The sequence below is a fragment of the Mus caroli genome, unplaced genomic scaffold, assembly GCF_978045245.1.
Source record: "Mus caroli unplaced genomic scaffold, Mus_caroli_1 scaffold_20, whole genome shotgun sequence".
Taxonomy (NCBI): Eukaryota; Metazoa; Chordata; class Mammalia; order Rodentia; family Muridae; genus Mus; species Mus caroli.
This window is the reverse complement of record NW_028227275.1, coordinates 21,226,385-21,240,565: the sequence shown is the minus strand read 5'-3', so window position 1 is coordinate 21,240,565 and position 14,181 is coordinate 21,226,385. Positions and strand designations below refer to the sequence as shown.

Genomic DNA, 14,181 nt, shown 5'->3' with positions numbered 1-14,181 from the left:
CTGGGTATCCATCCCATATACAAACACCAAACCCAGATACTATTGTGGGTGCCAAGAAGTACTTGCTGACAGGAGCCTGGTATAGCTTTCTCCTGAGAGGCTCTGCCAGTGCCTGACCAATACAGAAGTGGATGCTTACAGCCATCCATTGGACTGAGCACAAGATCTCTAATAAAGGAGTTAGAGAAAGGACCCAAGGAGCTGAAGGGGATTGCAGCCCCATAGGAGGAACAACAATTTGAACTAACTGGTACTCTCCCCCCCACCAAGCTCCAAGGGACTAAACCACCAACCAAAGAGTACACATTGTAGGATTCATGGCTCTAGCTGCATAAGTAGCAGAAGTTGACCTAGTCAGTCATCAATTGGATGCGAGGCCCTTGGTTCTGTGAAGGCTCTATGCCCCAGTGTAGGGTAATGCCAGAGTGTAGAGGCAGGAGTGGGTAGATTGGTGAGCAGGGGGAGGATGGAGGGGTTAGGGGATTTTCAGAGAAGAAACCAGGAAAGAGAGAATATTTGAAATGTAAATAAAATATCTTAAAAAAAAGAAAAAATTAAAGATGTAGTGTTGGTCTTATGATTCTGCTAAATTAAAAAATAATAGAATTGTAAATGCATCTTCATCGGGTAAGTGACCTTCAATAAACATGAAGCAGACATTCCAAAGACTAATGAACTGTTTTACAATAAAAGTATAAAATTCATCATAATTAATATTCAATTGTATATATAGCATCTAGAAAGAATGAATTGATTGGAAATAAATGACTTTTAGAACAATAGAAATTATCTAAACCTAAAACACCTATACAGAACACTCCATTCGACACAGAAGTAAATATTCTTTTTTAAATATTTTTATTAGGTATTTTCCTCATTTACATTTCCAATGCTATCCCAAAAGTCCCCCATACCCTCCCCCCCAACTCCCCTACCCACACACTCCCACTTTTTGGCCCTGGCATTCCCCTGTACTGAGGCATATAAAGTTTGCATGACCAATGGGCCTCTCTTTCCAGTGATGGCCGACTAGGCCATCTTTTGATACATATGCAGCTAGAGTCAAGAGCTCCGGGGTACTGGTTAGTTCATAATGTTGTTCGACCTTTAGGGTTGCAGATCCCTTTAGTTCCTTGGGTACTTTCTCTAGCTCCTCCATTGGGGGCCCTGTGATCTATCCAATAGCTGACTGTGAGCATCCACTTCTGTGTTTGCTAGGCCCCGGAATAGTCTCACAAGAGACAGCTATATCTGGGTCCTTTCAGCAAAATCTTGCTAATATATGCAATGGTGTCAGCGTTTGGAAGTTGATTATGGGATGGATCCCCGGATATGGCAGTCTCTAGATGGTCCATCCTTTTGTCACAGCTCCAAAAGGAAAGAGAAATGTTAGCTTCACCTAATCTCAATAAAATTAACTGTGGCACCCAAAGGTCCCCAGAGAACTCTCCACTCCAAAGGGCCCCTAGCATACCCAGGTCCTCTTGATCACTGGTGAGTGGAAAGCAACATCAGTTTCAAAGAATCCAGGAGGGTGTTGTACCAGCAGAAACAGGGACAAAGGAACCATGCAAGACCAGAGGCTGGGATTCTTTCCAGTCGGGGCCAGCCCTATGCCATCTTTAGCGCAAACCTGGCAGAGGGTCCAAGGTCCCCAGAGGACTCTCCACACTTCAGGGTCACTAGCACACCTGGGACCTTGGGATCACTTGAGAGCACATGGGCAGCAGAAGCAACAGAGCTTCTTGGACAGGGTCCTTTCAGGCCTTCATCCTCAGTCAGGAGGCAGAGTTGAGACCTAGACCTCAGGGAACCTTCCTTGCCAGAGGAGAGTTGGCCTCCAGGGAAGGGTCTGACACCAGGACTTAGGAAATGGATTGGAGCTCTACACTTCTGGACACCTTCCCTGCAAGAGGAGAGCTTGCCTGCAGAGAGTGCAATGACCACTGGGACTTAGGCGAGAGTTGAACTCCCAGGAGTGCTGACAGAGGCTAACAGAATCACAGAAGGAACAAGCTCCAGCCAGAGACAGCTAGATCATCTAACACCAGAGATTACCAGATGGCAAAATGCAAGCATAAGAATATTACTAACAGAAACCAAGACAACTGGGCATCATCAGAACCCAGTACACCCACCACAGCGAGTCCTGAATACCCCAACAAACCCAAACAGCAAGATTCAGATTTAAAATAATATCTCATGATGGTGGTAGAGGATTTTAAGAAAGGAATTGATAACTCACTTAAAGAAATGCAGGAGAACAATGCTAAACAGGTAGAAGCCCTTAAAGAATTACAGGAAAATACAGCTAAACAAGTAGAAGTCCTTAAAGAGGAAACACAAAAATCCCTTAAAGAATTACAGAAAAACACAACCAAACAGGTAATGGAATTGAACAACACCATTAAAGATCTAAAAAAAAAAAAAAAAAAAAAAAAAAAAAGGAAATAGAAACAATAAAGAAAACCCAAAGGGAGACAACTATAGAGATAGAATTCCTAGGAAATAAATCAGGAAACATAGATTCGAGCAGCAGCAATACAAGAATGGATATCAGGTGCAGGAAATTCCATAGAAAACATGTACACAAAAATATGCAAAATTCAGAAAGATCCTAACTCAAAACATGCAGGAAATCCAGGACACAATGAGAAGACCAAACCTATGGATAATAGCAGTATATGAGAATGAAGATTGTCAACTTAAGGGTCAGTAATTATCTTCAACAAAATTATAGAAGAAAACTTCCCATGCCTAAAGAAAGAGATGTCCATGAACACACAAGAAGCCTACAGAACTCCAAATAGACTGAACCAGAAAAGAAATTCCTCCCATCATATAATAATCAGAACAACAAATGCACTAAATAAAGACAGAATATTAAAATCAGTAAGGGAAAAAGATCAAGTAACATGTAAAGGCAGAACTCTTAGAATTACACCAGACTTCTAACCAGAGACTATGAAAGCCAGAAGATCCTGGAAAGATGTTAAACAGACTCTAAGAGAGCACAAATAGCACCCCAGGTTACTATACCCAGCAAAACTCTCAATTACCATAGATGGATAAACCAAGGTATTCCATGACAAAACCAAATTCAGACAATATCTTTCCTTGAATCTAGACCTTCAAAGGATAATAAAGGAAAAACTCCAATACAAAAACAGAAATTATGCCCTAGAAAAAGCAAGAAAATAATCCTTCAACGAACCTAAAAATAGACAGCCAAAATAAGAGAATCCAAACTCTAACAACAAAAATAACAGGAAGCAATAATTACTTTTCCTTAATATCTCTTAATATCAAAGGATTCAATTCCCCAATAAAAAGACATAGACTAACAGGCTGGCTACGTAAACAGGACCCAACATTTTGCTGAATACAGGAATCCCACCTCAGGGACAAAGACAGACACTATCTCAGAGTGAAAGGCTGCAAAACAATTTTCCAAGCAAATGGTCCAAAGAAACAAGTTGGAGTTGCCATTCTAATGTCAGATAAAATTGACTTCCAACCCAAAGTTATCAAAAAAGACAGGGAGGGACACTTCATACTCATCAAAGGTAAAATCTTCCAAGATGAACACTCAATTCTGAATATCTATGCTTCAAATGCAAGGGCAGCCACATTCATTAAAGAAACTTTAGTAAAGTTCAAAGCATTTATTGTAGCACACACAATAATAGTGGGAGATTTCAACACCCTGCTCTCATCATTGGACAGATCCTGGAAACAGAAACTAAACAGAGACACATTGAAACTAAGAAGTTATGAAAGAAATGGATTTAACATATATACACAGAACATTTTATCCTAAAACAAAAGGATATATCTTCTTCTCAGCACCTCCTGATACCTTGTTCAAAGTCTACCATATAATTGGTCACAAAACAGGCCTCAACAGATACAAAAATATTGAAATTATTCCATTATTCCTATAAAATCACCATGGACTAAGGTTGATCTTCAATAACAGCATAAATAATAGAAAGCCAACATTCACTTGGAAGCTGAAGTACACTCTACTCAATGATACCTTGGTCAAGGAAGAAATAAAGAAAGAGATTAAAGACGTTTTAGAGTTTAATCAAAGTGAAGCCACAGCATACCGAAACTTATAGGACATGATGAAAGTAATCCTAAAAGGAAAACTCATAGCTCTGAGGGCTGACAAAAAGAAACTAAGAGAGCATAATATAGAAGGTTGACAGCACATCTAAAAGCTCTAGAAAAAAAGGAAGCAAATTCACCCAAGAGGAGTAGAAGGCAGGAAATAATCAAACTCAGGGCTCAAATCATCCAAGTGGAAACTAAAAGAACTATTCAAAGAACCTACTGAACCAGGAGCTGGTTCTTGGAGAAAATCAACAAGATACATAAACTCTTAGCCAGACTCACTAGAGGGCACAGGGACAACATCCTAATTAACCAAATCAGAAATGAAAAAGGAGACATAACAACAGATCCTGAGGAAATCCAAAATGTCATCAGATCCTACTACAAAAGGCTGTACTCAACAAAACTGGAAAACCTGGATGAAATGGACAACTTCCTAGACAGATATCAGGCACCAAAGTTAAATCAGGATCAGATTAATGATCTAAACAGTCCCATATCCCCTAAAGAAATAGAAGCAGTCATTAATAGTCTCCCAACCAAAAAAAAAAAAGCCCAGGACCAGATGGGTTCAGTATAGACTTCTATCAGACCTTTAAAGAAGACCTAATCCCAATTCTCCTCAAACTATTCCACAAAATATAAACAGAAAGTACTCTACCCAATTCATTGTATGAAGCCACAATTACTCTGATACTTAACCCACACCAAGATCCAACAAAGAAAGAGAACTTCAGACCAATTTCCCTTATGAACATCGAAGCAAAAATACTCAATAAAATCATTGAATACAAGAGCACATCAAAATGATCATCTATCATGATCAAGTAGGCTTCATCTCAGAGATGCAGGGATGGTTTACTATGCAGAAATCCATCAACTTAATCCACTATGTAAACAAATTCAAAGACTAAACAAATTCAAAGACAAAAACCACATGATCATCTCATTAGATGCTGAGAAAGCATTTCACAAAATCCAATACCCTTTCGTGATAAAAGTCATGGAAAGATCAGGAACTCAAGGCCCATACCTAAACATAATAAAAGCAATCTGCAGCAAACCAGTAGCTAACATCAAACTAAATGGAGAGAAACATGAAGCAATCCCACTAAAACAAGAGACTAGACAAGGCTGTCCACTTTCTCCCTACCTAGCCAGAGCAATTAGACAATAAAAGGAAGTCAAGGGAATAAAAATTGGAAAGGAAGAAGTCAAAATATCACTATTTGCAGATGATATGATAATATATATGAGGAGAGGCCCCTTGGTCTTGCAAACTTTATATGTCCTAGTGCAAGGGTGGCCAAAGCCAAGAAGTGGGAGTGAGTGTGTAGGGGAGCAGGGAGAGGGGAGGATATAAGGGACTATCGGGATAGCATTTGAAATGGAAATGAAGAAAATATCTAATAAAAAATTAGGAAAAATTAACTGTGTCAATGTCATACAAAGCATATATAAAAAAAATCCCATGTAAATCTTAAGAGGATAAAAGCGTAATACTAGTAAATTGTGTCAGCATAATTTCAAGGTTAAAAATTAAATTTAGTTATGACACTACAATAGAATTTAGTGAACTAAAGTGAACTCAGAGATATAATCACATTTATAATAGTGGAAATAAGACTTAAGATTTTATAATCAAAGATATGAAAGATGTACACACTTCAAACCATTTCTGATACTAAGAAACAAAAACTATATTAGTAAGTGGAAATTTTCTCATGAACAAGTATTTGAAATGGAATTGTTTTCAAATAATAGAAATATTCCTCAAAGTAATGTAATTAATCACTTCCCACTGTAATAAAGTTAAAATGGGAAATATAATCCAAAGATTCAAATGAAACTGTGGAAGCTATTTCCCAAATGTGGAAACTTGCTACAGATTACAAAAATGAAAGTGTTGCAGTGTTGACCCACTGATTAGTATAAAGACCCAAAGAACTTAGATGTCTAGATATGCACAGAGTGATGTGCAGACCAAACTGCCTCACACAAGAAATAAAACTTTTAAAAATGAAGGATCTTTTATCTACTAAATTATATATTGTCTTTTGAAAGTTACAGCAGTTATTTACAAAGATAAATATGAAATTACCATTTGAATTAGAAACCTCAGTTATTGTATATATGCACACATAAAATGAAATCATGATGTCAAAAATCATGTACACAGATATTCCCAGATAAATTACTTAGGCAAGTTAGATGTAGATATAACAGAAAGATACATGAATGATGAATATCTGCATTGTGGTCCTCATCCTCTAAATGAAGTGTTCTGTAACAGAAGTAGGAAGTATGGAAGCAGACTACACGTACAGGAACATCTAATATTTTATCCAAGTGCAAGAAGACAGAAAGTAAAGTCTCATACCCGAAGAACACGTTTGGATGTCAGTTTACTCAGTCTCAGAGACAGAAGAAACTCGATAAAGAAAGAAATCACTCCAACAGTTACTAATAATATAGTGGAGGTTGAGGAGTAGCTGTTAATTACTGTGGTTTATTTGAAGAATGAGACAGCATCTTAAAACTAGTTACTTGGTAGGTGTAGTGTTTCTAAATGCATTAAATAATACTACAGTGCATTCAAAATCCACTTATTAGCATCATATATTAGTTTTATGTCTGTTTTAAAAATGGAACAACTCCAGCTTCTGGCTATTATAAATAAGGCTGCTATGAACATAGTGGAACATGTGTCATTCTTACCGATTGGAATATCTTCTGGATATATGCCCAGGAGAGGTATTGTGGGATCCTCCAGTAGGACTATGTCCAATTTTCTGAGGAACCGCCAGACTTATTTCCAGGGTGGTTGTACAAGCTTGCAATCCCACCAACAAGGAGGAGTGTTCCTCTTTCTCCACATCCTCACCAGCATCTACTGTCACCTGAATTTTTGATCTTAGCCATTCTGACTGGTGTGAGGTGGAATCTCAGATTCCCCTCAACAGAGGAATGTATACAGAAAATGTGGTACATTTACACAATGGAGTACTACTCAGCTATTAAAAAGAATGAATTTATGAAATTCCTAGGCAAATTGAGGGACCTGGAGGGACTCATTCTGAGTGAGGTAACCCAATCACAAAAGAACTCACATGATATGTACTCACAAATAAGTGGATATTAGCCAAGAAACTTAGAATACCTAAAATATAAGATACAATTTGCAAAACACATGAAACTCAAGAATGAAGACCAGAGTGTGGACACTTTGCCCCTTCTTAGAATTGGGAACTAAACACCCATGGAAAGAGTTACAGAGACAAAGTTTGGAGCTGAGACGAAAGGATGGACCATCTAGAGACTGCCATATCCGGGGATCCATCCCATAATCAGCCTCCAAACACTGACACCATTGCATATACTAGCAAGATTTTGCTGAAAGGACCCAGATATAGCTATCTCTTGTGGAACTATGCCGGAGCCTAGCAAACACAGAAGTGGATGCTCACAGTCAGCTATTGGATGGATCACAGGGCCCCCAATGGAGGAGCTAGAGAAAGTACCCAAGGAGCTAAAGGGATCTGCAACCCTATAGGTGGAACAACAATATGAACTAACCAGTACCCCCCAGAGCTCATGTCTCTAGCTACATATGTATCAAAAGATGGCCTTTTGGCCATCAATGGAAAGAGAGGCCCATTGGTTGTGCAAGCTTTATATGCCTCAGTACAGGGGAACGCCAGGACCAAGAAGTGAGAGTGGGTGGGGGAGCGTGTGGGGGACTTTTGGGATAGCATTGAAAATGTAAATGAAATAAATACCTAATTAAAAAATGGAACAACTCTTTAAAATGATTGAGAGATTAAGTGCAATTTTTGTATGAGTACACAACTGGATGCTTTGTAGAACGTGCTAACATATCTTAAAATTCAAAAGGAAATGTATAGGATCCAGAATGGTCAAGCAGTCTGGCAAAATGAGTACTGACGTTGAGGAGCTCACATTTGAAATACTATTAAAATTTGAGGTAACCCAATCACAAAAGCAGTCATTAGGTATGCACTCACTGATAAGTGGATATTAACCCAGAAACGTAGAACACCCAGGATAAAATTTGCAAAACACAAGAAAACCAAAAAGAGGGAAGACCAATGGGTGGATACTTCATCCCTCCATAGAATAGGTAACAAAATATCCATGGAAGGAGTTACAGACACAAAGTTTGGAGATAAGACAAAAGGATGGACTATCCAGAGACTACCCCACACGAGGATCCATCCTATAATCAGCCACCAAACCCAGACACTATTGCATACGCCAGAAAGATTTTGCTGAAGATTTTGCTGAAGATTTTCCTGTTATATCTGTCTTGTATGAGGCTATGCCAGTGCCTGGCAAATACAGAAGTGGATGCTCACAGTCATCTATAAGATGGAACACAGGGCCCCCAATGGAGAAGCTAGAGAAAGCACCCAAGGAGCTGAAGGGTCTACAACTCTATATGTGGAACAACAATATGAACTAACCAGTACCCCCAGAGCTCGTGTCTCTAGCGGCATATGTAGCAGAAGATGGCCTGGTTGGCCATCACTGAAAAGAGAGGCCCCTTGGTATTGCAAACTTTATATATCCCAGTACAGAAGAATGCCAGGGCCAAGAAGCAGGAGTGGGTGGGTAGGAAAGCAGGGCTGGGGGAGGGTATAGGGAACTTTTGGGATAGCATTTGAAATGTACATACAGAAAATATCTAATTAAAAATAAATTTAAAAAATGTTTCAGAAAAGAATACATGTGAACTGGACTGCTAGCAAAGGATATAGAGATAAGGGGAGCAGATCTGATTCTCTCCAATAATCATGCCTATTTAACACTGATTGCTTTTTTAAGTGAGAATATCTCAGAAAATGTAGGTAAAACGTGTTTTTCCCAATTCACACAATACTAACAGTTACTCCTGAGAACATGCCCAAATAATTCCCATCTCTATCCCCACTGGGGCAAGTTAATTAGAAATTGTACTTAAAGCTTTACTCTTTCATCTACCCACTCTTACCAAGGTACACCTCTCCCTACATGATTCAGTCTTTTCAATATCCCCTGTATATCAGTACAAGTACCTCACTATCAATTTTAACCTCTAGGATATGTTAGTGATCCATCCCTGTGGTATGATGATATCTGTGTCCATGGTAAAATAGGACAGTTCATGATGTATGAGTAAGTTGGAATTCCTTTCATCCCATCTACCTTTTCTGTGGCTTTTCTACTCACAAGATGGTTTTAAATTCTTTCTTTTGTTTGTAATTTAAAAACCAGTGTAAATTAATGAATTAATTATATTTCTTCCATTCACACTCAAACAAAATAATAATTACTAAATTGTTTTTCACATGGTATTGTCATGATTTTAGATATCATTTGAAATTAGTGAGTATTCATGGTAAAGTGTATGGACTATTAAAAACTTGATCAATTTAGTAATTATATAAATGTATATAAACTCTTTACCTGGGCTTCTTTAATTAGGAAATAATCAATAAAGTCCCGAGGAATTGTAACATCCAATGATTCTTTATGTTCTTTTATTTTCTTCAAAAGGAAATTTTTAATGCAAGCATAATTTCTAAAAAATTGGTTATGACTTCCTGGACAATAATCAAGCAGAGCAGGAAATGTATTGCAAACCTATAGGGAAATTCAAGAATTTACTAAATGAATAAATTGTAATGAACTAATTAAGGTATATTCATATCATACTACATGATTGATTTGCATTGATAGATCAAAAATATGTACTTTAGTTCATCTTAAATAGGTAGTCTTTTTCATACATGCTAATTCTCTATTCTAATAGAGAAATACAAGGGAGAAATTACTGCCCAAATGACCAAAGAACCTAGTAAAAATTTCACACTCACATATCTTTTTGGTACAAAATATGTTCTTGTCGGTTCTTTGATAGCTCCAAGAATGCTAATCTCATGTTTGAAATATCACATATGTAAACTACTTACACACATACTCTACAGAAGAACTTAAGATGTCTGGGTGACTTGATTTACAGGAGAAATTTAATACCTGAAGATTTTATTCTTACCAAGCAGCTTTTTACACAAAAGAGTTTATGCCTTAAAATAAATTATATACCAAAACCCGTGTGGAGTTTTCCAATACAATCATTCTTTATGTAGTTTTCATAAAGGCTAGTTCAGCATAAGACAATTCTGGGAGGATGCTTATGATCCACACAGAATGAAATCACGCTCCTTGTAACTAACTTCCTCTTACCCTGTAAACTAGAGTTCTTGCTTATGCGCCAAGCCACTGACGTAACTGCTCCTTGGCAGCTTTCATTGCCACCCATATCCTTTCTCCTTTAAGAGAATACTCTTTCTGTACTGAGATATTCCTTTCTGGTAATATGATGAAGATGTGTGTAATTGTTGAAAAGAGGTCAATAAATTTACATAGTAGAAGAATTCCTAAGAGTGACTTGCCAACTTTCTAGAAGCGAATACAGTACTTAAACATAGATTTTCGTGGAAGTTAATGGGGAAATCAAAGGATAGGGTGTTAGCAGGCCAAAGCTGTCCTGGCATCGGCCCTTCTGGTTTTCCATTTGTATAGCAAGAGGTTTGGAACTTGCTTCCAAATATTCTTTCCATAATACCTAAGTCAGAACTGTGATGTCTGGTCACCTCACTACTCAGTCTTTGTTCAATCTGACCCATGAGTAAGAAAGACCAAAAGTATGTTCTCAGAGTCAAGGAATCATGACTTCACCTGCAACCAGGGGCTGCTCAGAATCTTGGATATTTCATCCAGTTTTTCCAACAAGTTTAGAAAATCCCGATCTTTATAATCAAAACGATCCTGGAAAATAATTGAGCAGATGACATTGCAGGGAGCATAGCCCAGGATGAAGGTGGGATCACAGGGTGAGCCTGAAAATTTGGAAACAATTGTAAAATATCATTAAAATACACATATAAGACACCTTGCCCTTGCTATCATGTTAAGATACTTTATAAATTCTATGCTACATTTATGCTAAGGGCAATGCATGGCTTGACAATGCTTTGGAACACTGACATGAGACCTATACACCTCATTAGAAAAAAAATACTTTCAATAGGATAGGAACAAAATCACTCATACAGCCATACCTAGATCAAGAATTATATGCCATATTCTTTCTTGTTTGTTTTTATTACATATTTTCTTTATTTACTTTTCATATGCTATCCCAATGTTCCCTATACCATCCCCTTGCCCTGCTCCCCTACCCACCCATTCCCACTTCTTGGCCATGACTTTCCCCTGTGCTGCAGCATATAAAGTTTGCAAGACCTAGGGGGTCTCTCTTCCTCTAAACCTGCACTTACCATTGGTTTTCCTAAGTTCTTCCACAAGGCAACGTGCTTCCTCTTGAACACGGTCCTCAATGCTCCTTTTTCCCATGCCTAAATTCCGCAGAGTCACGAGTGAGAAGCGCCTTGTGTTTTTCCATACAATTCCATTACTAAATCCAATGCCTAAAGCAATAAGAACAGACATTAGAGAGTACATCCTGGAGTAGAAGTAGAGGATGCCTCATGGCTGCCATAGAATCCCAAACTGTGTCTCAGGCACAGAGTTGGCCTCTGCTCTCCATCCTTTAGTTCACTATGCATACTATGCAGTACATGTATACTTACCCATTCCATTAGTAGCTTTATCAAAAACTGGGAGCCTTCCCCTTCCAGAAAACTCCTCCCCATGGTCAACCAGAGCTTCCTTCACTGCCTCATAGCCATGCAACACTACAGTGGGCTTCCTGCCCAAATATAGAGTATACACAGGGCCATAAACTCTTGATAACTAGAAATGAAAAGAAAATGGAAATATTAAGAAAATATACCTGCATTCTCGATGGTTTAAAACACTTTTAAACTGGTAGTAGTACTGTGTTATAATATTTTTAACTAGAAAGACTCATTTTTAATTGCATATATCTTGAATTTTGAATATTTATCATATGCAGATGGCCTATAGAGTGACAAGAAACCACAAGACAGCTGACATATTGACGAATGTAAAATATCACACTATGATATTATGATGTTATCTTATTTCACAAAGAAACTGAAGAACGATAATTCTACTTTTCTTTCTAGGGCCCTGTTGCGAAGAAGAAAAGAATTAAATACAACTCTTATTCTCTATTGGATGCTCATGCTCACTTCACACAGAAACAGCCATCAGTAGTCATATGACTGCAGTAGGATCAGAGGTGAAACTTCTCCTATGGAAACAGCAGAACAAGTGACAATGAAACCTAAATTTTCAGTCATCAGTAATTAATGTGTCTAGTTCTTTATAAATTTTACAAACCTACAGAAAGCAGGCATCATAGCAAGTGTAGCACAGAATGCAGCACTTGTGCAGAAAACATATTATCACCAAGAAATGTTCTGGGCCCTAGGGACAGGTCTTGTAAGTAATAAAAAGATTGGCAAGCTATGATATATCCTATGACACACTGTTTGTGGCTTTCATTTCCTATGTGAGTCAATGTCCAGAGATTTTCTCTCATGTCAAGCATCAGTTACGTCTTTAGAGTTAAGCACCACATGCTAATCCAGGAACAATTGGTGTCTAAACTTCTGACTCATTGAATGAAATATGCAACAGTCTCCACCTTCAGCCAAAATAATAGAAAATGTTTAGAAAATAAGGATTTGAATAAGCATAACTTTAAAATTCTTTGATTATATTATAAAATGCAATAGCATAACTGTTCTTCAACCTGAAACCTTGCTCATTAGTAATTTCCCAACCAGGACTAGTGACAAAAGAATAGACACATTAGAGTTTCCTACTTAATTAACATTTTAAAATAATATTGCTCCAGTGATAGAATTTTATTGAAAGCATCATGACTGATGTATCCCCGTGCAAAATACTGGAGGAGCATAAGGCATACTTACATTGGTGAAGGATTGGCAGATGTCCTTCACATCTATCTGAAGGATGTTTCCAATAATTGGAAGAGGAGTGGGGCCAGGAGGGAGCTTCCCTCTTTCAGAGCTCTGTCTCCAGAGTGAGAGGAGAAACAGACATGAGAGAGTAAACACCAGAACCAGGACTGGATCCATGGAGATTCTTCTTACTGACACAGAGGTGATTGGGGCAGGTATTTGTAGTGCAGTTGCAGAACAATCAATTGCACTTTGGAATATTCTTGAATAATCAAACATTGTTTAATCTCTCTTTCAACTAGACTTTGCTACAATATTAGGACAAAAAGAACTTCTTTTACCTTGTTCTTTATGCAGTGCCCATAAGACATTTTGCCTTAATTTCTTGAGTTGTGTATGACCAATATTGCAATCATATTTATCAAATATGATATTGGTGGCCTTGTTGTCTTATTGACAGTGTCTTTTGCCTTACAGGGGCTTTGCAATTTTATGAAGTCCCATTTGTTGATTCTTGATCTTACAACACAAGCCATTGCTGTTCTGTTCAGTAATTTTTTCCCCTGTGCCCATATCCTTGAGGCTTTTGCCAACTTTCTCCTCTATAAGTTTCAAAGTCTCTGGTTTTATGTCAAGTTCCTTGATCCTCTTAGACTTGAGCTTTGTACAAGGAGATAATAATGGATCAATTCGCATTCTTCTACATGGTAAACACCAGTTGACCCAGCACCATTTGTTGAAGATACTGTCTTTTTTCCACTGGATGGTTTTAGCACCTTTGTCAAAATACAAGTGACCATAGGTGTGTGGGTTCATTACTGGGTCTTCTATTCCATTGATCTACCTCTCTGTTGCTGTACCAGTACCAGGCAATTTTTACCACATATGCTCTTGAGGTCAGGCATGGTGATTCCCCCAGAGGCTATTTTTTTGGTGAGAATAGTTTTGCTATCCTAGGATTTTTTTTTATATCAGATGAATTTGCAAATTGCCGTTTCTTATGCAGTGAATACTTGATTTGGGATTTTTGTAGGGATTGCATTGAATCTGTAGATTGCTTTTGGCAAAATAGCCATTTTAAATATATTAATCCTGCCAATCCATGAGCATGGGAGACCTTTCCATCTTCTGAGATCTTCTTTGA

The 14,181-nt window shown here is 37.9% G+C and overlaps 1 protein-coding gene across 1 annotated transcript in view; it reads right to left on the bottom strand.

Annotated features, from left to right (window-relative positions):
- Window positions 1-13,253, bottom strand: part of LOC110286014 (cytochrome P450 2C54) — a 36,195-nt gene extending 22,942 nt beyond the window's left edge. The window contains exons 1-5 of the mRNA XM_085833918.1: window positions 13,047-13,253; window positions 11,775-11,937; window positions 11,463-11,612; window positions 10,861-11,021; window positions 9,586-9,762 (exon numbers count right to left, since the gene is read on the bottom strand). Of these exons, the coding sequence (XP_085690044.1) occupies window positions 9,586-9,762; window positions 10,861-11,021; window positions 11,463-11,612; window positions 11,775-11,937; window positions 13,047-13,214 (819 nt within the window). The 5' untranslated portion in view covers window positions 13,215-13,253. The remainder of the gene's footprint in view (window positions 1-9,585; window positions 9,763-10,860; window positions 11,022-11,462; window positions 11,613-11,774; window positions 11,938-13,046) is intronic.
- Between the last annotated feature and the right edge of the window lie 928 nt (window positions 13,254-14,181).